Source organism: Cupressus sempervirens, chromosome 7 (genome assembly GCF_028749045.1).
Source record: "Cupressus sempervirens isolate cs-2001-9-10 chromosome 7, ASM2874904v1, whole genome shotgun sequence".
NCBI classification, from domain to species: domain Eukaryota; kingdom Viridiplantae; phylum Streptophyta; class Pinopsida; order Cupressales; family Cupressaceae; genus Cupressus; species Cupressus sempervirens.
Window position 1 is genome coordinate 517011875 of NC_143124.1, and position 27989 is coordinate 517039863.

Sequence of the window (27989 nt, forward strand, 5' to 3'; positions counted from 1 at the left end):
TAACTATCATCATGAGATAAATGAAATCACTCTATATATATATATATATATATATATATATATATATATATATATATATATATATATATATATATATATCATTGAAATAATCATGAGTACATGAAATAACTAACTCAACACATATGTCAACTGAATATGAAATACATCTAATCAAATCCAGTAACCATTTATCGCTAATCATAAAACTGGCCTAAACGAATCCAACAATACAATTTGAAAAACCAACTAGGGGTAGGCATTACAGATCACATAAAGCTTCATTGTTTGACAATGATAAATTAATTTTGAAAGATAGATAGTTTGACAATCATTAATTGAAAGCAGAAAACACAATGACAACATATAAACAAATGGCATAATCATGACTAAAGAGTAGGAGTATATTTAGTAAACCCTAAATTTAAGAATATGTTAGATAGTTTGCTGAATGAAAACATAAAGGAAATAGGCATCTTTTATCATAACAAAGAATGATCCGTCTTTTATTATTAAGGAAAAGTGATCATGTAAATTAATCTAGACACCAACAATTTATATTAGGATTTTGAATATTTATGAAAATGGCTATGAGAGAGCCTAAAACTAATATTTTTTTGCTCACATTCTCTAAGTTGAATGGGAGAAAGTTTAAAGCCAACACTATTCAACTAATCAAACTATATGACAAAGCAGTTGCATTATGTTAACACTCCTTCCAATGGATAAACCTATTTCTTTATCAATGGAAATTCATTAAAATTTTAACTGTTATGAACAAATGTATTGATTCCCAATCTCAATTATCTCTTTATGCCAATCCAAGATCATTGAAATTTTAACTGTTATGAAGATATATATTCGTACTTAAAGGGGTTTTTCAAAGAACAAGAAGTTATGTATGGTGGACAATGATGCTACACATAACTTAATGTTCAGGATAAAGTAGAATTTTTTTGTAAGAAAGATTTAATTAGATAGGCAGAAAACATAATAGAAATATTGACATCGAGGGTTTTAAATATCAATAACTAAGAAGCACACTGAACTATTAGAGAAGATCCATATAAAACTAACTAGTTTGAAATTAATAAAGGCAAAACACTACTTATTAAAAAAGGTTCCAGACCTACAAAGTGACATTATTTTCCCATCTTCGGGTGCATTTCTTTTATGTCTTTGGCTTCTCTCCCTCGTATCTAAAATAAGATTCTACTTCTTTGAATCGAGAATGCATGTGCAACTAGGTTTCATATTCATGGACAACATGTGGAGCCGAAAAAATGCGTCATGTTTACATTTTTTTAATAGGTCTATAAGTTATTTTAATTTATAGAGCATTGTGAACATTATAACTTTGGTAGGTATGGTTGAGAGAATGTCCTCAACAAGACAACAAATAAAAAGTCTTGATTTTCTTGCATGGTGATGACATTGCCCTCGCCTATAGGAGTCAAAAATACAATGTTGGTGATGGTCTATAACTTAAAATACCTAATTAAAGACCTCTATAAAAAATGCAAACCTGTTGCGTTTTTCAGCTCCACCTAATGTCCTATGCATATGAATTGAGATTTCCTATTGAACTAGGCGCCTCCTTCTGTATTGCCTCAAACCAAGAGATTGCCACAGTTAACATCTAAAACTAGCACCATATTTACTACTATATTCCTATTGAAATCCAAGTTAAAAACAAACCTTTAATTTACCCTCATCCAAATATTTATCATTAAAAATCTAATGTTGTCAATTTATTTACTAGTTGGCAGCTGGCCACTGTTGTTAAGCAGATTCTTTTCTTCTCTTCCTCTTTTCGGTTCATTAGGTTCACGTATATTCCTCGTGAATGGAATAGAACTGCTGATTGTTTAGCCAAATGGGCATCTAGTCATGATCCGGGTTGGAATATTAGGGATAGGAGGCAACTGTCCTTTGAGATGGTTCAAGAATTTGATGATCTTGTTGCTCAGGATCGAGCTCCTTGTTGAGCTCTCCTTGTTGTATTCCTTTCTGTCTTAATAATTTTTTACCCCTCTTTTTGCAGAAATCACACATGCAAGACATGTGATTTTTTTTATAGCATGTCTCAAAGAAATGTGGTCTATGCAAGCCATGAGTGTGGGATATGCATAAAATTGATTTGTCAAAAACACGCACATGCACACGCACACACGCACACACACATGTACATTTGCAAATATATACATTAGAGATGCACATGCATGCAAATATAAGTGGAGTTAGAGTTGTGATGCTCAAAATTAAGGCAAGGTGCGAACAAACAAGTATTTGGTTGCAAGGTTGGGTGTTTTAGACAAGAGGAGTCTTCTAGATGTATGGCCTAAAGCAGTTAGACTCCTAGGTGGAGTTATAAAGTTGTCATGCAATCATAGGTTAATGTTGAGCTTCACTTGGTTTCGAGAATAGTTTAATATTCTCTACTAATTAGGACCAACCACGTGAAGGTGGAAGCTCATTTGACCCCCCACCCTCCGCTCTAACATCACTTGAAATTCTCCATTAATATCTAAATTTCATTCATTCATCTATTAATAAAATTTAACATTCATGAATTATCACAATATTCATTAACACATAAGATTCATTAGCATTCATTAACTGCAACATTCATCAATATTTCCTCATCCATGTTCTCATCCTCATTTCTTCTTGCTCATGCACATGATCTCATTGTCCTTTGCAAAGGTGGGTTCTCTACAATAACAAATAAAATGGCAAAATTAAAAACATATTATCATAATCGTCACAAGCATTGTAGTACTTGAAAGAACATAAACATGATGCTCTTTACCTTGTTCAACCATATCATCTTGCCTGGTGGCTTGAACCTTAAGACGCTCACCAGGAACGTCTACATCCCAATACAAAATATTTTACTAATCCCAAAACATTATAATTAAATTTGTAGTACTACACCAAATTCAATTTAAAATGTTTACTTATATTAATAATTTAGTAATCAATGCACATTTGAATCAACGCCTCCATTGTACTCAGATGGTGTATCGGGATTGATAGGTTGCATTCCAATGTAAATAATAAATGCATTTATCGACAATATATACTAATAAATATAAGAGAAATACTAAGAAATGTTAATCATTCAGCTTAATACATATAAATATATTTACTTTAAAGTTTTAAACAAATATATAATCACTGTTTCCTTACTTAAAATAAATATATTCACTTTATGTTGGAACTTAACATTTAATACAATAATTGGTAAAGTATTTAATTTGAAATAAAAATCAATTGGCTTATTTCCCTGATCGATAGATCCACTGGAAGAACCTTGCACACTCATTACTCAGAGTCATTTAGCCACAACTATATAGCCTTGTTTGTAGGCTATTTTTTTGTCCTCTTCTAAAATATATTTTTTGAATTCCAAGGCCTACATTTTTGCTTGGTATCATGAATTTTTGTTGTAGTGAATTTGATTAATATTAAATTGATTGCAATTTATAAATATTTGCATACAATTTTTCATTTATTAATACTTATAATTTGTGAAACAAGTTTTGAATATTCACCTATGCTGAGCTTGTGTTTCCCATGGTTTTGTTTTCTTGCTTATGTTGCCTTTGATGTGTCTGGCAACCTATGTGATGTTTGAAATATGTTAGATCACATAAGTACAAAGAGTAAATAGTACATAATTTCATTCTTAAGATTATCACATACCTTCTTTCCTTGAGTGGTAGTATTTCTCCAACATGTCTTGCACTTCTCTCAATGACATCCATTTTTTATATTCTCCTACTCATTAATATGAGCATGGGGGGGCACTTGTAATAAGGGTTGCGTTCTATTTGGGACTCGTAGTTGTCTTTAATATACTTCAAAGCTTGGCCCTCTTTCTCAAGGAGCCTAAGTTTTTGAAAGATGTTGGGTCCAAAAGTGTTTGTCATAGCCTCAATGAGTTTATCCTTAATTCTTTATCTTGTAAATTCCACCTTTTAAGATTTTTTTTTTTTTAAAGATTCATAAATGAATTGAAGCTACCTTTTAATATACTTGAAGAAATGAGTCAAAGAAAATCATGATCTAGCAATGAAATCAAAATATGATACCCTGGGCATATGGTCAACCCGAATATGCCCAAACATTCATCATTAAGTTTTTCATAAAATAGATTATTCCCAACAAAATAATAAGGGAATTATTAGTTATTGCAAGGGATTGCACGAGGGGTTAGTACATTTGATTATAAGTAATGGGTAAGTGCACAAAGATGAGTCAATTCTACGGAAGCCCGCCAGTTGAGATCATGCACTTGTAGAAATGGGCACCTATTTTCAAAAAATGGGCACTCGTATTAGGCTCATAACTCGATCCAAATTTCAAAAAATGGGCCCCATGTTTTTAAAAATGGGCACCCATTTTTTAAAATAAAAATTGGGTACCCGTTTTTTATTTTTTAAAATGGGTGCTTGTTTCTTACAACATGGGGTGACATTTGTTTCTCCCACCTTGGACTTCAGTTCGAGATAGGCTTGGTGCGACCATGCCTATGCCTTGACCTTTTAAGATTTAGTGAAGGCATTGAATCGACAAATTTAGGCCTTGCCATAATTTTTAGAGCATCTTGCCAATCAAATTTTTTTATGAAATAAAATCTCATTACAGTTCTCACTGTCCTAATTTCAAAAATATAAATTTTATAGTGTTGTGATTTTATTTACTATTTTTGTATTATTTTTTAATCAAAGGTGGTACTTAAATGTAAAATAGTGAGGTTCGCTAAAACTTTAATAACTTTATTATTTTATATTTTTTCTTAAATTAATTTATATGTCATCAATCTACATACAATTCTTTTGAAGTAAAAAAGTGGAAAAAGTGAAATTTTGATCAAATTATGGTTTCTGTACATGAGAGGTTTTAAAATTTACCTTTATAGCCAATTTACAAAAATTCATTTATTTGTATCAAATTATGCTCTCCATACATGAGTGTGGTATGGTCGTGAAACATTCATTTTTTAAAAAGTGGTTTTTAAATATCCATATCCAAAAAATAAAATCTACCATATAGGTATACAAATAAATTACATATTCAAAAAGTAGATTCTGAGCACTATAATCTATTTTTTTGAAGTTGTTATATATTCAATATCTAAATGCCTCAAATTTTGTCATCAATTGACAAGAAATTTCAAAAATAGGAAAAATACTTCCACTTTTTGCCCAAAAGTGAGACCCAACCTGTTGCACTTACCTTAATATTATATAGTAAAAGAAATGATCAATCTTTAAAGTACTTGGAAGTTGGGCTACTCTTAGGGGAAGTCCATCTTCATTGGTCATGAGCAATCTATCACAATTTTTTATTGTTACCGTACATCTAACACATGTACATCTAAGGATTTCTTCATCACCTCATGCTTTAAATGAATCCAATATTACAAAATGCCCCCAAGAAAGAATAGTTCAAGTGAAATAAACACATGATAAATGAGAGAGAAAAAGAGGAATCTACTTGTCAATAAGCATTGCCATCGCATTTGTGGCCATGCTATGTGTTGTCGACAATGCAGTCGGCATTACCTCTGTGGTTTTGTTCCTTATAACAAGGAATGTACTAAACATAGGATCAATACTAGGTGCTGAAACATAAAATTGTTAGAGCATAAAATAATATGGACAACCATGGACAAATTGTTAGAGCTATTAAAAAAAATTGTTCGAGCAAAACAAAAGTGGAGGATAGAACATGTGATGTACCTGAACTACCTAAAGTATTCACATCTAGGGCATGGTTCTTTAAAGTATTTTGCATCCCATGTAAATATTCCACATGTATTTTAGTTAATGATATAAATTAAAGAATATACTATAAAAACCATTATTTAACTTTCTTATAATAAAAAAACTACATTAATACTTAAGGTATAAGTCTAAACTAGGTGCATCAACTCATCCTATCTCATCTGTATTTGAGGATTTTGAGGTCGAATTCATATCATTTGAAGCATGAATTGATATCAAGGAAGGTGACAAAAAGTAGTGAGCATACAACCAATTTATAAAGGCAATATACCTATCACCTTAAAGAGTGTAATGTTGAATTGACATGCTATATGGATTGATAGAAAGATCTTTGATCAATTTTTAGGATCACCAATATGATACACAAAGAATGTATGTGCAACAATCAAGAAAGAATATTGATTAAGCTACATTGACTACATGCAAGATCATGAAAACATAAATTGGGTGGGACTAGAATCAATATTAGAAGACTATATATTGATGAAGTCATGGATCATCGTATTGACTGCAAGGACTATTAAATGAGAGAAGTTATATGATTAGAAAATACTACATATTACAACATATATGGATTTGAATAATGGGCTTTATCATATGTATCCAAGATTTAAAAAAAAAAAATGATATTATGATAATTAAGTTCAAGACATCATTTATAGCCAAGGATGATGCTCAAGTTGGTCCATTAGTCAAGGAGAACACATGGCCCAATCGATAAACACACTTATGTACCATGGTGGGTCCATCATATTCCAGATTGATAACATATAATAATATCAGGGTCAACATATATCAGTGATCAATATATCAACTAAGTCACTTAACAATAGATATCGATTTAGTAAGAAGACAAATTATTTAATTAAATGAATTAATTATAATTGATAGTGATGATAATAAGCCAACACCAAGTAGATAAATTGATTAAGAAGACTAATTGATATAGTAATAATGAAAAAAGTGCAACTAGTATTTGTTATGAATGAGATGATTATGAAAGGACATAAGGACATGTCCCATAAAATATCAATCTTCACATAAGATCACAAATATAAGGAGCCATTCCCATCATCCATTGAAGACATCAGGTTCCAACATATTTCTTCTTCATACATTTTTTATTGGACTAAGCACGTGCCTAGTTGGCATAAACCAATTGCAAATAGTTATTTATAAATAAGAGGAATCATGGTTGCACAAGTTAAAGAGTTCGAATAAAACACAAAAGCAATATCATCATTGCAAGGATACATCTTCATACCAAAAACATCAACTCTATCAATATAAGTGATCACGTGAACTCATTGTTACACATTGGTTGTTGTTGAGAAGAGATGTCATTGTTGTCGAGAAGAGATGTCATTTGTTATGGAGAGATATGACGAAGATTAGAGACATGAATTTCAAGGTGCAATCATTCAGTGGAGGTTGATACATAATGAGATAAAAATCAATCATTCAACTCATCTTTGGAAATTTTATTATTTAAGTATCCATATTTGGACCAGCTTGATTGAGCATCTTCCATTTGGCATTTATAGGTTACAAGAATAATATTGCAGATAAGAGATGACACCTTTAATTGTAGGCATTAAAGTGTACATTAGATAGAATAGGCAGAGGGCTATGACTAGGGTACGTATATATGCTTTTTGGTATGTATACATTGTGCATGTATATTTACTAGTGGCATGTGGCACATGGTCAGAGGATATATGAATGCCATGGAATGGGCGTGTTGTATAGATGGGTTGCCAAGGGGTTGTGTTTGTGTTGTAACTTAGTGTTTGTGTGCATATGAATGCCATGGAATCAACGTGCTGTACATATGGGCAACAAGGGTAACAATGTTCTTACCAAGACAAGCAAACAAGGGTCAAGATTTTCTGGGCAAAGAAAAACATGGGGTAGGACTTCCTTACCTAGCTCGACTTCACCTTGAGAATGCCTCTGACTAACAAACACATTCACTCCCGCTAGATATTGATTCCAGCCTCATCTCTGCATGCATTATGCATCGATTGAATCTTGTATTCAGACTGAGAACTACATGGTTAATCAACCAATTAGCTCAACTCACAGGTTCACCTCTTCGCGCATGCAATTAGATTTGGAAAATGAGAAATGGGTCATTTTTTTTGGTTTATAATCACTCGAGTGTTGAAATTATATCAACACCGTTGGTATTACGAGGATGTTGGGAACAGTTGAAAAAAAAATCACGCACAAATTGGCGTTGGGATTTGACCTCAAATGTTGTAGTGTAAGTAGGGTGTTAGTAGGTTTAAGTTGAGTTTATTCCACTTATGCCTCCTCCTTCCCTTGCGTCAGAAGTCCTCTCCTCATTTTGACATGGTGCTACTCTCTAAGAAGAAGGGAGGTAAAGGAAAATCCTAGTTTTTCCCTTTTTTTAAGTTGGATCATGGTTTCTTTCCTTCAATGCAAATTGGGCTGACCAACTAATTTTTTATTCTAATCCACCAATTGCTTTCGGTCCTATTTTGTGTGGCTCCTTTTTGGTCCTTGTTATGGAAGTTGCATTCCTCTATGCAATGTTTTGGTTGTATGTGCTTAGTTGGAAATTTTTATGATGTGAAGTTGTAAAGGATTTCATGATCCCTTCAAAACCTGTTTTTACCTTAGTTGAAAACTATATAAATGACTAGAGAAACTCCAACCCTAACACCCACATCAAGGACCTACCAATATTTGCCTTCAACATCTCCCTTGTGGTATCAAATAGTCATGTCAAAAGAGGGCGAAGATGTCTTAGATTTCTTTCTTTTTGTAGTAATCCAACCCTCTTCAACGTTTGTGGCAATGTCTTACCAAACCATCGATTCTAAAGCCAAATCTCCACCAATCTAAGAAAGAAGACCAACATCACCCACCAAATCAAAAGCACCAACACCACCCTCAAAGCCTCTGGGAACTAAGCCCTATCATGGGAATCATACACCAAAGGTTTGTCCTCACATCCAACCAAAGGAACGAATTGAAAACTATTCTCCATAGCCACTCCACAAATGACAAGATCATCTTGAAAAGAGACAACAACTTGAGGTACATTGGACTCAATAGGCCCACCTTTCCTACTCGCATGAGATTGCACCCTAGCCTCATTAGCTAGACCACCAGAAACCAAGTCAACTTGAGAAGAAACAAAATTATTGTCCTCTACAACAAGAGAAACATTGTCATGACTTGCCTTATGCTGCCCTTATTTTTTAGCTTATCTAACGATTTGCATGACTTTTTTTTTTTTTTTACATGGTCAAATTGATCTCAACTTAGGTCAACGAATTTTTGGACATTACTAACACAATAATTAAATTAATTTCTTGCTTCCAAATTATGATAGGAATTATGTTAAATGAATTTGTAAATAATGTCATGGCTTCATATAATGTATATGATGTTGATTTGTAGATATTCTTATTATTTGATGATATGTTTGATGATTAATGTTAAAAAATATGAAGATCGAATATGAATTATCAATTGTTATTTGATTATGTTGATTTGGGCATTGACTTATTGATGTGTCATTGCGTGCATCTGAGTGGCTGTAGGAAGAAGGTGAGAGTGTGGTTGAGGTAGAGGAAGAGGAGATTAATATTATGTCTATTTTGGGTATTGACTGTACCTTGTAAGGTTAATATGGAAACAAATGATAGACATTCTTGAGTAAATAGAAATTTTCAAAATTTTGTATTAAAATGTGGTAATAAAATAAATAGCCTATACATTGTCTTCATAATTTGAAATGTCATGATACTCATATGATATTGGTAGTATTTTTTTTGGTTAAAATTCTATACTAAATGAGAATATAGAAATATTTATTTTATTACAATTATGTTTTAAATATTATTATAGGAGTATGAATGCATAAAATAATCAAATCAAATGTTATAATCATAAATTGGTTTTTGAATCTAATAAATTGATTAAAAAATTATTAATTAGATTCTTACATAGATTTTAGATTCTAGTAAAAGATTAAGTGCATTAGTTACTCGTGGACCATGAAATCATTATAATTTTTGAAGTGGTGGAAATTAAATACTCACGAAATCATTAAAAAATTTCTATTTTGAGGTTGTGCGATGAACGAAAGTTTTCTATTCCATGGTATGGAGGAAAAAAATTATAAGTGGAATGTTGAGGAATGAAAATTTAAACAACAAATTTGGAAAGTCAGAGAATTCTATTGAATTTGGAGAAATCATTATTCAACCGGCTTGCACAACAAGTTCTTTGTTTCAGCATCTTAATGTATTTTAATTATTTGGGTTGAATGTATAAGAAGAATTCTTTATCTCTGCTTGATGAATGATGGATATAAATTGTAGCGTTACCATTCATCAGTGTTAGATTTTGATTTAGATGTGTCTATTGCTTGACGTGGACCAAGCGCTTGCTAAAAATTTGAAAAAATTGTCTATTTATTCCTAAAACGGCCAGCTAGGTGCCATTTCTTTTGTTATGATATCTCAGTTTCTTTTCTATTCTTCTTACAAATCTCAGCAAACGCCAGTGTTAGTCTTCTACATTTTATTATATTCATTCTTCTTTGTTTTCTTCTGCTGTTTTGCTGTGACCCCTATCACCGTGGTCTCCATGCATCGCCATTTCTTCCAAGACGTTATGGCTGTGTGTGCTTGAGTTCTTTTTCAAAGATATGGGATTTAGTGTTTCTAAAGGGTCTGTTTGGTTGCGGGAACAGAAATATAGGAATTGGAATTGTTATTTTGGAATAGAAAATAGGGATACATATTTTTATTCTTGTTTGATTAAGTTAGAATTTGATAGGGAATTCATAGATCAAAAAAATTATGTTTTCTAAATAAATAAAACTGGAATAGGAATGCATATTTCAATTCCACTTATTTAGGTGGAATTGCAAATGCTCATTTTGGGCCAAAACTAGATTACGTATTCTATGGGCAATTCTAATTTGGTGCACCCAAACAGAGAATTCAAAATTTTAAGAATTTACATATGCCTATTCCACTCAGTCGTGCTACCAAACGACCCCTAATAGAATATGTTTAATCTTATATTTTATTTTAATTTAAAAAGTTTTGAATATAACTTATAGTTGTTGAGATTTCATGTGAATTGGAAATGGTTGGTTAAAATTGGGTAGTCGGTAATTAAAAAATTTATGAATATAACACATTTCTAGTGATTGACCTCAAAATCAATTCAAAATCTCATGATCGCGAATAAATTCCTTGAATGATGTGCTTTTATGTCAATTGATTAACACATATCGACTCACTTTACCAATCTTTACCACATCTTGTACTGGTTCATTGAATCTTTATAAATCAACTTTGTTTATTAACTATTCTTCATTCGACCTATAATGCTTTAAAAAATTGACTTCTTTTACATACCTAATAGTTTTATATTCATAATCATATTCAAGCATGTCTTACAAACATATCTTGTAATCCCTAACTCATAATTCAAAAAAAAACTCACTGCACATCCAAAACATTCAAATGGGTTGTCTTTACCTACTCCATTCTATAATTAATTATTTGAACTACTTGATAAATCATGTTATTGGTATAGCCAATCTAATGCTTGTAGATCACTTGGTTGCTAGAAATGACAACACACAAATGATGATCTATCAATAAGTTCTATCAAACATGCCAACAATATCCCTTTTTGGCATTAATGGCAACATTTACAAAAAAAATGATTGTGTTCAAAATTTCAAAGATGAATTATAATTTTCTCTTCTCTACTACTCGGATTTTGACAACAATGACAAAGGTGTAAATAACTTTAGCAAACTGTCAAAAATGTTTTATTGATAGGAGCTCAAAACCTCTTAAATAATTCAACAAAGTTTGACCTTATTGTCTGCAAGTCAGAGTCACAACCTTCCTTCAAATTGTCTACAATTGATATCTCACTCTTAACTTGGAATGCCAAGTCTTCAAGTACATTAATTGTGCTCATCTCTAGAAGTCCTATGACATTTTCTAATCCTTTGACTCCACTATGCAAAATGTCCACCTTTGAAATTAATTGACTCTACAACTCAATAAGATTGCTAATCCTCTAGTCTTGTTCAATATGTAGCATTTTGAGGTTATGATTTATCAGACTAAGTGATACTCTAAAGCTTCTTATTGACTTCTTATTTGATTCAAAACCCATAACCAATAATTTTAGCTCTTCTCGAGGTTCATGTCTTTTATATCAATATAAATGACAAAATTTGTATAGTCAATAACAATAGTGAGTATCTTGTATCTATCCTTCAATGCATCTTTCAAAGTATTAACTTTTACAATTATTTGAGCTAACATACAAGACCTCTTCTCATACTTTGTTTCAACAATTTGTGTTCATGCCTCATTTAATCTCTTCATTTTTTTTCTATTGTTGCAGTCATCAATTGATCGAATTATTCAATAGGTGTAGCATTTTCATCAATGGTAACATTTTGTACAATATTTGCAAGTATATCTCTTGCAGTCTAAATAATTTTGTGCTCATTTCTCCTTATATTTGTTTTGGTCTTTGACTTGATAGTCATTGACATCTACGTCATGTTTGGTGGACTCATAAAACTCAGAGCAATAGATCCTTTATTTTTGGTAAGTTATCATCATCATTGGTTCTCTTCTAAGTAGATAATACTTTGACAACTTATTATTTACCAATTTCTCTAGTATCCACGTCTACCTCAACTTCCTCTTGTACATCTTTATTTTCTTCCTCTCCCAATTCCTCTTTTTTAAATTTGTCCTTATCCAAATAATGTCATTTCTTCTTATTCCTTACTTAGTTTTGGATCTTTTGCCTTATTATTAGTAGCTTCTTGTTGTGTATCTGCAATCTTCTCCTTGATAACCATGTCAACTATTGAATCAAGTTCCTTCATAACTAGATCAATTCTATCATCTCAAGAACTTATATTGGTGCTTCCTATACCTATTGGGTGTCCTCATTAACAGTAACATGTATACTTATGACATCTAAACTAAAATAAACATCAATAAGCTTATTAAGTTAATTCTCTTCTTGCTCTAGTTTCTCAACATCAATTTGTACTTCTTGTTCTATTTTCATAAATTTTCTAAAGTCCTTCTCTATCGCTTCTTCAATCATTTTGGCATCACCATGCAAAAGTCTAGTTAGCTTCTTTATTTTGAATAGTGGACTTATTTTCCCAAGTATTTCTCATATTCCTTAGAATGTAATTCTAGTTGCTTTTTCATTAGAACATGTTCTATTAGGTCTTTTTCCTATATTATTGATCCCAATCATATAACTTCCAACTTATTCTAAAAGGTGGCTAGTATTTGACCTTGTATCTCAAACAATGGCTTACTCAACTTATTCATGCTATATGCTTTTGCAACTTACTGATTTTTTTGGTTCTTCTTCCTTATAAGAATTATAATACTTTTTCACATTTATATGTATTCCCTATTTATCAACTTGAAGAATAATTTTACTATCAGGGTTCCCCTTACTGATTTTTGCATGAATTTAATTTCATAGTTGGTACTCCATCTACTCTTGGCTAATCTCCATTGGCTCTCATCTTACGTTGATCCTCTTCCAACTCAGTGGCTTCTTGTTTATTTGAGTTTGCAAAATTCTTTCTTTGTTCTTTTACCTTCTTTCTTGGTTTAGTGGCCTACATCGGCTTGTTGTTAGTCACCACAAACTAACACAATTTTCTTTCTTTCCTCTTTCTTGTAGGCTCTAACTTATCATTCTTATCCTTAGCATTCTTTCCTCTGGTTTTTGTATAAATCTTCACCAATAGTGTCTCCTTCTCTTTCCTTAAGGTTTCAATTCTTTTTGGTCTCCTAGTAGGTGCTTTCCCTTAGAGACAATTTCTTCCTTCTCAATATGTGCAATACCTGAAGTACTCTTAGCAACGTGATTTTCTCTTTCTTTGTCTATTGCTTCCTTTGTAAAACCACACCTTAGTGAAAATTATTAGACTTGCTTCTTGATTTTATTCTCCATTACCAATTTAGTAAGCATACTATGCACTTCCACAGTTTTCTCTTCATATGTCCCAAACCTAGGACTATTTGTATCTTGTAGTTGCGATAGTACATAATCAACATTACTAGATAGAACACCTCCTTCAACTTTGTATTCCATGGCATCACCCTTGATGTCCTTGGTTCCACTGCTTCCATTGACAAGTACTAATGTCCACCATGAAACAAATTGTATCTTTTTACATTTTCGCTACAACTGATGGAATCATTTCCTTCTGATGCATATTCTTCTTGAATTCCTTGAAGTAGGCCCAAATATTACTTTTAAATTTTTTTCAAACATTTTAATAAAGCTCTTTTATTTGCACAAGTACCAGTGTATTTTCTACCCAAGTGACATTATCAATACCCAGGAAGTAATTCTAAGAGTAGAAGAATAATGCCATCAAAATTTGATGATATTTGAATGGGGTTCTTTTATTGGTGTTGATCTTCTCCATCTTTATGCTTAGTTGATCTCTTAATGCTCCACATAGATCAAAATTTGAGCCCTTACTAACCATCTTCTATGTTATCAATATTGCAATTATCATAATATTATTCATCTAAGTGGATTGAAATACCTTATAACTGATATCCATTGAAGAAAACTTCACAACATGGTCTATGATCTTATTAACTATTATTACTTTCGTCCCACTTTGATTTTTTCAATCACGTAACCTTATCTTGTTGAGTTGTCCTCACTAACTTAACCCTCAACACAATAGTTAATAATTATATTAATGACTTCCTTTATGATTTTCTGTGGTTTATCTAACCACATCAATTGGTCATGAACTCAATATAGTACATAGCTATCTTATTCGTCCTCAAGCTCTCTTGAGAGACTAATGGTGTGTGTCAAACCCTTCTTTTCCAACACTTTGAATTAATCTTTCAAAACCAAATTATCATAGTTCGTCTTCTCATATTGCTAAAATATAGTTGATATTCCCAAATTAATGATCTTATAGTGAATATAATTTGAAATGTCTTTAATGTGGATTAGATCATAGGGCACACTTGATAGGGGACCTATTGGGTTGAATTCAATAGATTTGTAAGGGTGTTTCTTGAAAATAGGTCAAGATCTTGGGGCAGGCTAATCTCTAGACAAAATGCACTAAAGACAAAACAAAGTCAAACATTTTTTTTCCAAATTCATGAAAATGTAGTGATTTTTCCCCAATTTTTTTGTTGTTTTTGACTACAAATTATGTAGATCATGGAGATCAAATGTTGAAATTTTCATAAAAGTCCATGCTATTTTCGATTTTTTGAAAATTGGTCAATTGTATAGTTTGTAGGGAGGATAGCCGCGTCCCAAGGTCTTTCCATAATATTGATTGCTATTAGAGTTGCCATAGTTTTAGATTCAAAGAACAACTTTAGATTTTGACAAGTCTCTCTTTCCTACAACAAACTAGTATTTCTTCACGAGTTCTTAGCACCACAATCAACTTTCACCAAATTTCTCTTAGATCCTTTGCCCAATAGTATAAATCTCTTGGATTCTCCTTAAAATTCATTTATGTGACTCTATATAAGCTCCTTGAATGAGTAAATGACAAATGGGGCATAATCTGTCTTTTATAACCCATCATGTTAGCAATAAATGATTCACCAAATGAACTAGCCAATCGATATTTAGTAAACAAGTTCAAATTCCTCGTAGGGTATAACACATCATCATGTCACACAATTTTACATCATGCAATTAGACATCACCATAAATCTAACCATGCAGATCTTACTTATTACACTATCTTATTACACTCGCATCTAGTGGATTCAGATTTAGATTTGTCATGAAATTCCGCCTAAATTTATGTTGACTTTGTTGGATGATGGTTTTTCTACACCTAGAGGTGATGTAAATATCTCAAAATTATTCTCTTCTTCACCAAAATCTCGTTTGTTTGACTCCTTGTCTCTTCAACTATTGGGATTTTCTTCCTTATCCTATCATTATTTAGATTTACTAGTTCCTTACCATCATTTCTTGACTAAAAGTTCTAGCAAGGTATCCAACCTTACGAAAAGAAAAATTCCATCCTAGTGGTTCTCTAAGGTCCAACATTGCCTCTATTTGTCCCTAGTCTATAATTGATTGCAATGTGTCCATAGTTTTGATGAAGTAAAAATAGGTTTTGAAAGGATCCTAAACCTTGTATAAAGGGACAAGAAAGATATAAAAATGAGAATCTTAAAACAACTATGGAAAACCACTCGGAAAACTAGAGGGACACACTAAGGTTCCCAAAAAGAGGGCAAACAACCCAAGAGAACACATACCATCAAGATTTACATTTTGGTCCATTCTTTTGAGAACATAAAGACATATCAAATGAAGGTTTGAAGGATTTTCCTTTTTTTCCCCTTTAATTGAAGTCCAACCATCCTCCACCTTCCCCACAACTTTCTACCAATCCCCACTAACCCCTAAAATGGCCACAGTAAGAGAACCAACAATAGTGTTTTGGACAAAGTCAATAGTAGAAGGGACAACAACAAAGTTCTGACTTAAAGCTGTCAAAGGGACAATAGAGTCAGTAGTATGAAAGGGATAAGTAACAACCTTTTGTGTCAAAACTGTCGTAGGGACAACATGTGAATCATTAGAGACATCAACAGAATCCTCATCCAAAGCGAGATCAATATGAGAGGAGTTATCCAACTCATCCACATCCGAAGCAACTTTCTCGACCATATAGTGATTATCTAAAACCCCCAACCACCAAGAAGGTGATTTCTTCAATCTAACCTTATCAGAGGAGCATCGAGCAACGAGATGTCCAATTTTATGACATTTCCTAGATCTAAAGGGAATACCTTCATAATCAAGAAGCTAAATCCAAGAACCACTTGAAGAAGCAAACTTCAACATAGCAGGGAGTCCCTTGGAGATATCCATCTCCACAAGGATATGAGCATATGTTGTCCTATAGACATTGGTGGAAATTATCAACCAATAAGAAATCCCCAAGGGCATCCCCCACAACCTCCAAGACTGAGTCTTGCCAGAAGTGAAGAGGGAGATTCGGCAACCTAACACATAGAGGAATCTTATTAAAGGACATAGTAGTCAGATTAAATGCTAGATACCAAGGTTTGGCCATTAGGGGAAACCTTTCCTCCCAAGAGAAACTATGACATAGGATGACATTCCTATCACTAGCCTTAGAAAATTTCACAATAAAAAACCCCTTGCCCATAGGGTAGATCTGAACTAAATCCGAAATGATTGGTTCCCAAAATTTGGAGATCCAAGCATGCAAATCTAAGAGAGAGGACCAAAAACCCCTAAAAAAAAAAAGTAGCAGTAGCAGAGAAATCATCCACATATACATTGATCTCCTCAACAATGTCAAATTCAAGAGTAAGCACCAAAAAATTACTTACAAGAATAGGCACAACCGCACAACTAAACATAGCTGGACGAGACCCCTTCCACAAAACTAAAGCATTACTACCTGCTTGAAAAGAAGCCACATCTACATAAGAGATAGTAGATCGGCCCACAACAACTTGAGATACATCAGGAAAGGCATCCATAGCTGGAGCCACAATAGTAAATCCTATGGCAAAGGTCTTAGCCCCAGTAGGAGGGGGCATAGGATTCACCCGGCCGAAGGAAGCTACATGAGTAGATGTAGTACAGAGTCAAGTCGCAGCAAAGGAAACTGCCACACCAAGGGCATCCTCCACACTAGCGTAGTCCAAAGCCAAAGTTTGAAATGCACAGGTGGGAGTAGAAGTTTGAAACACACGAGCGTGAGCCATCGAGTCTTTTCTGTTCAATGTGTCCATAGTTATGATAATGTGAGAAAGTAATATTCCATTTATTTTTATTCTTATATGAACTTCTTGGTTCACAAATATTTTAGGACTCTTGTGCAATGTGCTTCTATAGTCATTAGCTCTATATCGAAACTTATTGCAATTGTAACAATGGCCATTATATAAGTTTGACTTATTCCTATAAACTCTAGCAGTATGATTTGACTCTTGTCATATTGAACATGTAGGGGTAATGGGTCTAATTTTTTTTCACTTACATGTTCTACCTTATTACAATTATAACAAACAAGTTTTTAAACTTTCATAGGACTTCAATTTTCCACCTCTGGTGGAGATTAGTCTACTTTCTTAGGCTTCTAAGATCTAGACAATTCTCCAATTTCATGATTGCCTAATCAAGGTGGATCTAGAAAAAGCCAAAAATTTTACTCTCTAGGAATCTCTTAAATTCAACATCATGACAAAGAGCTCATAAAACTGGATCCAATGTAATTTGAACAAACTACAAAGGAGCTTGTATGTAGAAGTTATGCTTCAAAGGTCTAGTCAAATTGGTGAACTAGAGGTTTATTGTAAAATAGGTGAAAATAAATAATCTCAAATTCAATTAAAAATTTAAGCTAAGTTGTAGTGACCATTGCATTGATTTTGGAACTATCGCCAGTTTTGAAACAAAGTCTATATGCAAACATTATGGCTAGTCAAACTTACCAGGAAAATGGTTGACCAGATGTGATTAACATGATTTCAGTGCAACCAATCAAATGCTAACACATGTTAGATGACTGGAAGAACATGTGGCACAATGACATGACATGATAGGGTGACATGACATTATGTAGAATGACTCAAATCATGTGATAACACATGTCCTCACATTAGCCAACAAATTGGTGATGTAGCACTTTGGTGGTGTTCTTATCCACATTGCTTGTTTAAAACTTCAAACAAGATTCTATAGTGAGGTTTGGACACTTAACCTCTTACTTTGAATACTTCCCCACCTCATTTATTACACCATACATGGGGTTTTAAATATGCATAGCATCAATTTACTTTTGTTATGTTTCAAGACGGATAAGGAAAAAACCATATATGTGTATGGGGTGTGGGGCTCAAGCCAACCCCCCATACAGGGAATATAAAAAGAAGAGTTTGTTTATTTTAAAATTAAAAACATGATAGATATGTGCCTAAAAAGATAGAGGTAAACAAAAACTTCGTTAAGTTTGTTAAAGGACCTATATAAACCAAGAAATATTAAGGGGTTAGTTTATTTTAATTGGCTCATAATTATTGCAACCAAGGAATGGTTCTAATTTGTTCCATAAAATGGGAATATGGCTATTAAATTTGTGATTTGGTTACTGACCAAATATGTTAAAATTTATGTGTAAAAGGGGGAGAATTTGGAATAGATGGGTAATTGGCCTTATAGAAATTTGGTGAAAGAAGTTTTAGGAAACTTTTGTAATTCTTGAGGAGGGAAATTTTGGCACTCTTGAAACGATTTGAGTGCTCTTGGAAAAATAATTCTAAGTGATTGGGGAGGGAAACTTGTGAGAGTTTACAAGGTGTTATTCTTCATCAAAAATTGTAAATTAAGAGACTATGAACATGTTCTTGAAAGATTAGGTTTTGTAAGAAAACGTATTTTTCTTGGCATTATTAATAAAGTGGTCCCCAAATTGAGAAGTGGACTCGGAGATGTAGTACTAACTGGATGAACTTCATATCAAATTATTTGTGTCTCTTCTATTTCTTTTTTTGTTTATCCCATTTATTTAAGTTTTCTCATTGTTCTCTTTATGTAATTAAACACAGCTACATTATCGTTCTTAAATCGTAACCCTTCTTGTAATTATAATGATTAAATACACATATCCACACAATTTTTGCTAGGACCAAGGAATTAGATCTATATTTTGCATTACGTTATAAAACTTGTAAATCCTAGTTTACACATCATTGGTATACCCAACACCACGAGTCTCACCATGGCTTCTTTGGTTCCTTAACCACTCATCCAATTTCGTATAAACTTGATTGAATTTCTTAAGTAGCTTATTTGTGACATCAAGTTCACCTTCTAGTCTCTCATTTTCATGTTCCAATTTTTCATTACTCATCATTGTAAGATTGAGTTCACTTTTGACTTCCTACAAATCCTCATTGGTTTGATGAAGATGTTCATGTGAAGTTCCAATCTCTTGTTAAACTTTGAAAGTTCATCCACTTTTTATTGTAGGGTTTCCTTTGCAATCTTCTTTGTATCTCCAATAACTTTTTTTGGCCTTCTATCTCCTCACCAATTTTAATAGATAACACCTCCAATTCCCTTTGGATATATTTTTTTTATCTTTTTGTAGTTCATCATTCTCTTGAGACATGACTTGTAGGGCTTCTAAATCATCATATTTACTATTACTAAAGGCTTCTAGTTAATCATAAAACTATTTTATGTTTTCCTTAGAATGCATCACATGATCTTTCAACCTTTTGATTACTTCATTTGCCTTTGTAAGTTGATTTTTAAGACTCTTCACATACCTAGTAGTTTCCATGTTTCTTTCAAGGATTCCCCTCAAGCTATTAGGCCTAATACCAATTGTTAATACTAGGAAACATTAGGGGTGGGGTGGGGAGGTGGGGTGGTGGATATGTGTAGTTAAAACTTTGAACAATTTCACCACTATTCTACTCAATATGAAACATGCAAATAAAATAACAAAGTAGTAATAAAGTAATTCAAACATTAACACATGAAATACTTTGACAAGTATTGTTCACATAGAAAACCTTTAGTTAGAGGGAAAAACCATGGTGTGAATTATTACTCATAAATTCACTATTGTAGTAATCAAGTTGTCTTATTAAGAGCTTTTTACATCTACCTAGTTAGGGTTTCACTTGATTAAGAGTATTAAGCCTTGCTAGAAGCTTTACAATACATATTGATCAGATATACCTAGTTAATAGATTTAAGAAATCCTTCTACGAGCCACCTAGCTAAATGATTTCCTTCTTTGGACTTGTTAGGATCCTGCACATGCCTATTAAGAGTGACCTTGTTAAAGGTTTTTTCTTGTCAACCTGTTCAAATCAACAAGTGTAGCTTGGTCTAATTTTTTGCACCTATTGCATATGATAGATCATTTATGCTCTTGATCAATCCTCTTCTCTGGACAAACTGTACATTAATTCTACTTCATAAACTTTATATCATAACATTTATTCACACATCACACATCACTCTAACATTACTTATATAATAATTTTTGAGGTGGTGGAAAAACTGTAAATGTATTTCCAATGGTCATCCTTAATCAATTCAAATCCTAAGAGAGTGTATCAATACCTTGAATTATATGCCTTTATATCATCATGTTTACACATATCCACTCACTTTACCAACCTCGACCACAAATTACACCGGGTGATTGAATCTTTCCAAGTGAACTCTACTTGTTATTTGTTCTTTATTATGTAATCTATGATATTGAAGAAATCTTGGCTTCCTATACATACTTGATATATTTTTCTTCACAATCATCTTCAACCGTGTCTTACAAATATATCCTGTAAGCTGTAATTCATAATTCACAAAAACTTTTATCATGAATACAAAATATTCAAATTGATTATTTTCACCCTATTCATCCTATGTTTAATTGGTTGAACTCTCTGATCAATCATGTTACTGATATAACCAATCTAATGCTTGTAGATCACTTCGTTACTAACAATGAAAACACACAAATAATGATCCACCTAAAACTTGTAGGAAACTTTACTACACATCACTATCATACCAACAAAGGAAGCCTCCAAAATGATTTCCAAAAATAAGAACATCTCTAGAGCATGAAGAAGTTACAACCAACTAGAAAATGGTAGTTTACATGTTGTTATAGCTCAAGAACCTCCTCTAAAACAAGATGAGGATCAAGATCAAGAAGATAAAAATTTGCATGAGTTACCTAAAAAACACTTCTCTAACCATGACCAAGCGACAACAATGGTGAAATGTCTATCAATTAAAATTACAAACTACACATAAATTTGCATGAATGATCTGATCAACACTACTCAATCTATGAATTGTAAAATGTAGGTGCAATAAGCTAAAGAACCATGATCAACTTAGGACAGAAAGATGCCTCTACAAAATTTAAATGCAAGATTGTGTCAACTCAGTCCAAGGAAAACAATGGAAGCATAAACATGAACAATATAATAATCCCCCATAATGTTAAATAGGGAGAGACATGACAAATGGACCAAATTGTGTGCCGTCAATTAATATACAAATGAGACTTGATAAAACATCTAAAGTGACCATAATAAGATATTTGGAACAAAACAAATGATGTGCACCAAGACTAGATTCACATTAGGCAATAATATTTTATATCTAATATTGTCATGAAGAGATGCTCACTTGAGAAACTTGTGATTGGAAGAAAAAGATACTACACAAAGCCTCATGGCACATTATAATAAAGGTGAATGTATAATAAAATTACATCATTTTTTTATGACATCCAAAATAAATAAATAAATTGTGACACTTTGTCTTAATGTGTTTGCAAAAGATGTTCAAGTTATCCATTAGTGCTTGCACTAGGCATGTGTGCAAGGGTATAGTTGATAGGTGAATGGGGGAGTATCATTCACAAAAAATTCTTATTAGTTACAATAGATGAGTTTCCTATCACACACAATAAAGTTTATATTCAACAAAGGGGTTGGTTTGACATAGAAGCTGAGATAGACAGAGTCCCAAATCTTGTTGCTTGACTATGCCTCTTAATGCAATTTTCTTAAACTTTCTTAAAGCCTTTTTAAAAGAATTTTGTGCATATATTGGAATACACAACCAAATTTTTTGAGATACTTGGTCATGCATTTTAGATGTTTTGTCTATGTTTTCACATTTTGTTGAATAGATCAAATGCCTTTTGGGTGATCATTTGAGGATTTGAAAGAACCAAAGGCTCCACAACCATTTTACTCATATCCATGTATGTAGATGTGCCCCTACCCCTAGGCAAAGGGTAAGGAAAACTAACCCAGGAAAGTATGTCACTTTGTGTTAGTGACCACTATGAAATGTAAAACTCATCTAGTCTATTTGCATGTCAATTGAGGAAAAAATATGTTTGAGCGTTTTCACAACATTACTCGCCTACAAAAATGAATGCAATTAAAATCTTTCCTCTTTGTAGAAAGAAAAACTAAAAACATCTTGTTTGGAAATTGAAGCATAGTAAAAGCGAAAAAAAAAAAAAGACAACTCCAATCTAGTACTACTTGTTGTGCACATATATGTTATTGTTTTAAATTTTCTCCCAAAATAATTATTCCTAAAGTTTATGACATGCAATATATGAATAGTTACAATAAGAATATATGATAATATTCTAATATGTTACCTATACCATACCTCACTGTTTTCATAATCATTATACCTTCTTTTCATACAAATGTTAGTTATGACTTTGTTATTCCCACCACCTATTTTTCATTCTCCACTCCCTATGAAAACTTCAATTTCCACTAGTCTACTATTGTGAGAAAGACTGTAAATTGATTTATGAAATTGATTGAAAAAATGTTTAATATTACTTACCTTCAGTAGATCTTGATCATTCATTTTTAATTTCCTAATCATAGGAGATCTTTCCGAATGCTTTTAAATCTTAAGAGTGATGCACCGACTACCAACAACTCAACTATCCATTCATTGCATTTGGCAAAGGAATTGGTAAAGTTTCTAAACAACTTCTCTATAGAGCTTTATTGTCTGTAGTGTGCACTCCAAAGTATCTCTTACCATATTCTTATTTCCCTCATTTATATAGTCAACTCCTCTAATTAATATTCATGACAAGTGTAATGCCATCTGCTACCCACACGATGAAAGTAAATGTAAGTGTTAGGCTAAATACGTTGTCAAAATAGAAAGAGGATAGTTTTTAGTACTCCATGCATTGGCTTTTTATATTGAAAAATATGGACCCGTGCATAATACCTGACTTACTTGGCTTTACCAACTAATTTTTCCATTGACATTTACTCTTGTATTGTCTATTTGAGCTCTGAATGTTTTGCCCTTACAATTGAAGCTTTAGACAAGTTGTATGTTTTTTATCTAGACGTAAGCATTCCTTATTGGTACTTTCCTGTAGGCTAAGTACTATTGTGATACTTTTTGAAATTTATACAAACGTGTGATTAAAATTTATGTTTTCTACATATTAAATTAATTGTTCTTTAAAATTCCTTATCGAACTATTACATTGCATATTATAGATGCGAGATTTTTAAATTTACAATTATTAGAAAATATTTTTCTACAATTTGACTGGGTGAACTCATTTACCTCTTATATATGCCCCATATGATGGATTGTAAACTAATACTTTTTAAGACTGATTAAGCTAATGTGATTCATTAATTTTTAATAATTTTTTGAATGTAAATGAGTTGATTTAGATTTTTATATTTTAATATTGTATTTTCTTATAATATAATTTTTGTCACTCAAAAATTCTAAATTTTTTATTTATTTATATTATATAATTGTTTAAGAAATATAATTTTATATTATTATTATGAAAATATTACTATTTATCATATTATAATTAATTTATAATATATTAATAATTATATTTATAAATATTTTTTTTAGCATACTATAATAAATTTATTAAATTAAAATTAGATTTTTATAAAAACTAAAGACAAGTACTAAGCCACTATGTGGCACTTGTTTTAGTTTGCTGAAAACTTTCTTTTTCAGATACTCAATATCAATTTTGAAATGATATTTTGAAAAATGGTAGTTCACAATTTCCAATTTTCATTTATTTGAAGGAAAGTGTTCAAACGATGCAGGTAGATGCTAATTCCATAGCAGCTACTTTGTTGTGCGATATTTTTTTAGTTCACCCTATTAAAACCTATAGATTTCTTTCTATGCAAGATTGAGAAGACTCTAGAACTAGTAAATTTGAAAATATTTATTATCAATATTAGGTTTATTTAACAAATTCTATATAGAATATTGCAGAGAAAAATAATAATATAGAAGTTTCATTGTTTTCTTACTTTTTGAAATGCACTCCTCTATTGAAAATGGTTAGAATTGATGTGGATTATAGCTTAGAGACATTTGGGCCTTGCAAGTTTGATGACTTTCTTCAATTTTGTAATAAGTATCTATGTTTTGAGAGATTTTACAAAAAATTTAATCTCTACTCTCAAAGAGGATAGTAGAAAAAGAATGGGGAAGAAAACCTCAAATCTAGTTCTAGATGCTTACGTCTTGTCTACTTCTAAATACATTTGCCTCTTTTTCTTGACAAAGGACTTTAAGAAGGCATACCAACACTCACATATTAATCCATATCTAATTCATCATTACATCATATGTGAAAATATTACATTTGTTTCAGAATTCATATCCTTTCTTGTCTTAAGATACTTTTTGGGTTGGGCCTTTCCCACTTTTTCATACCTTCAAAGTAGATGAGACAATTTCCAAATTTGTAAATCTATGAACTTTCATTTTGCCACCACCCTTAAACATCACACACTAAGGGAAGAATTAAGTTTGGGAAAAAAAAGTCAGCATTGACTATTTAACACTTTTGGTCTAAGAATTAAGCTTAGTGTGTGATGTTTAAGTTGTTTCACATTTTGCTTTTAACTAAAATCCTTGTTAGTAGATCTTTCAACCCTTATTGAAACAAATAATTTTACATGTTTTTTATTATCAATAGTAAAAAAGTACTTTATTTTCATTTAACATTTTTGTCATGATTTTTGGATTTTTTTTCTTTGAATACTGATCCTCTTCTCATTATTTTTAGTGGATTTACCCACTACTTTAGATCTTTAAGCATATTAAACTAGTTAGGGAAACTCCTATTTATAGTCAAAAGTGTCTTAAGGAGTCTTATTACTAAATGGAATCTAGTTTTATGTTACTGAACATTTATTTTACTACCTTTATGTGATTTTAATGAAAAATATGAATGACATGGGTGAAAAGTAAAATTGGCTATGTATTCATCAATCATAGATATTAATATTTTTCTTGTTTAAAGTAGAGTATCTAGGTCTTTTATTTATCTTGCCTTCTTATCTTCTTAAAACAATGTAGCAAAGTATAAGAACAAATAGTTTTCTTATCTTCTTGATGAAATTATGTTTTTTCCAATACACTCTACAAAGTTTTAGAGCTTTAACTAAGATTGTTATTAGTATTGCCAACATAGTTTAGGAAACTAGTTTGAATGAATACATGCTTGCTTAAAGTATTCATGGGAAACAATTAATTACCTCTATATATAGTGGAAAAGTGGCAAAGAGAGGAGAATTAATCCTAGATATTAGTCTTCTTAAATGAAAGAGAAAGAACTTCGAGTTAAAAAGATTTAAACTTAACTTTCTTATGCTAGTTCGATTAAGATATCTTATAGGACTAGCCAAAGACACTTTTGAGGAAGGTTAATTCTCCCAAAGTTGTTATATCCATGTAACCTAGTGTATCATGGATATAACAACAAAAGGGGGAAGCCTCCATCTTAAAAAGGAAACAAAGTAAATGAGCCAAGATTTCATCCAAGAAGGGAAATACAAGACAAACAACATAAACCATAGTAAAGAGAAAACAAAATAGAAAGAGAAGGAAGACAAAAGGGATTAAGAAGAAGGGAAAAAGGAAAGAAACAAGGACAATTGTGAAAAGAAGCAACCCCTAATAAGAACTAGGGAGAAAAATATATAACAAGATACAAATAGATGGGAAGAAAAGGAGAGAAGCCAAAATAGGGAATAAAGAACAAAGAAGAAAAAAAAACAACAACTAAATCATGACAAGAATCTACCTAAAAAATAAAGTAAGCTAAACGAAGAGAATTGTTAGGAATAAGGTGTCTCAACCTTGTATAATTCCTATTCTTATTATTATTTGTTTTGTAAATGTATTTTTGCAAATAATATGTAAATGTGAGTGTACATGTCTAGTTGGCATGTTGATCACTTACATGTGTCAGCATCTTGAAGTGTGTGAAGGAGATCATGGCTGAAAAGGTTATGATCAATTCCTATGATGCGTAAGAGCTATTTAAGGAATGAGCTATGATAGGTGTAAGAGCATCTTATGACATGGGGCCTTTTTGGTCACCCAAGAATGAGTGGTTGGTGTGTGTAAGAGAATATGCCAAAAATAGGTTGGTATGATGGATTCCCTTACACTTCTCTTGTGACCACTATTTTTGGCGGATTCTATGACAAGATGTCATTGCCTATTCAAGGGATGGATGCCCTTTTCTTAGTATTTCATGTACATGTGGCATTGTGCATGGTTCTTGGTGGTTGAGCCATGAAAAATGCCTAACTACTTTGTGGGCATTTTGTTGGGTCTTAAGATTTCATAAAAGTAGTATTGCATGTTGAAAATATAAGAGAGAGGAAGAGGAGAGTGTGCAGGTACTGAGGTGCTACTGAAGTCTTCTATTGTTGCTATTAAACTTGCATTGCAAGTGTATTGAAACCTTGTGTTGAAGATAATACATTGTGCAGGTTTTGAAGAGGTGGGGTTGTTTTACCGAAAGGTTTTTCCCCACCGGCAAATCTTTGTGTTATGTGTTTCTTTCTCTATCTATTTTCTGTATGCATGGTTGGTTGCAATATTGTTGTTTATATAATATCGAATTTGCAAGTGTAAATTTTTTTAAAGGATTTGCACCATACTTTCCTTAAGAGATTAGTGTAGGAAGCTGTTTCTACACCTGAGTTTCCTTACAAGTGGTATCAGAGCTTGATCAACTTTTGATCCTAGTTGTTGGGTAGGGTTTTTTGAGCTAATCTCAAGTGGAGTGGGAGTCTTGTGTAGAGCATCCTAAATCTTATTGGCAGATTGAGATGGCAAGTTCATCATATGGAAGAATGGAGGTGGAGAAATTTAATGGCACTAATTTCGAGTTGTGGAAACTCAAGATGGAAGACACGTTGGAAGATCGTGACCTATGCAAAGTGACTTCAAGCGCTACAAGACCAGCAACTGTAGCTCAAGCAGATTGGGATATCAAAGACCATAAAGCTAAGGGTCTCATAAGACTCTGTTTAACCGATGCAGTTCTTTTGAATGTTCTAGATGAGAAAACCGCATATAGTTTGTGGACACGACTTGGGTTTGTGTATCAAGCCAAATCTCTGGTGAACAAGTTGTTCTTGAGGAAGAAGTTGTACTCTTTGTGAATGGAGGAAGGTGGATCCTTAATAGATCATTTAAATGCATTTAATCTGCTGGCTGCACAGTTAACATTAGCTGGTGTCAAGTTAG

At 32.2% G+C, this 27989-nt stretch overlaps 1 protein-coding gene across 3 annotated transcripts in view; it reads left to right on the plus strand.

Moving 5' to 3' along the window:
- LOC149547799 (uncharacterized) overlaps positions 1-27989 on the plus strand; it is a 63757-nt gene that overhangs the window by 13031 nt on the left and 22737 nt on the right. Inside the window, exon 4 of one of the 3 annotated variants that reach the window (XM_089791845.1) lies at positions 9368-9515. The exons of 1 other annotated variant lie outside the window; for it this stretch is intronic. In XM_089791845.1, coding sequence (XP_089647971.1) covers positions 9368-9448 — 81 coding nt within the window. In that variant the 3' untranslated portion in view covers positions 9449-9515. Of the gene's footprint in view, positions 1-9367; positions 9516-23308; positions 23878-27989 lie in introns of those variants that run through there. One more of the 3 variants, XM_089791846.1, reaches the window with a different exon arrangement.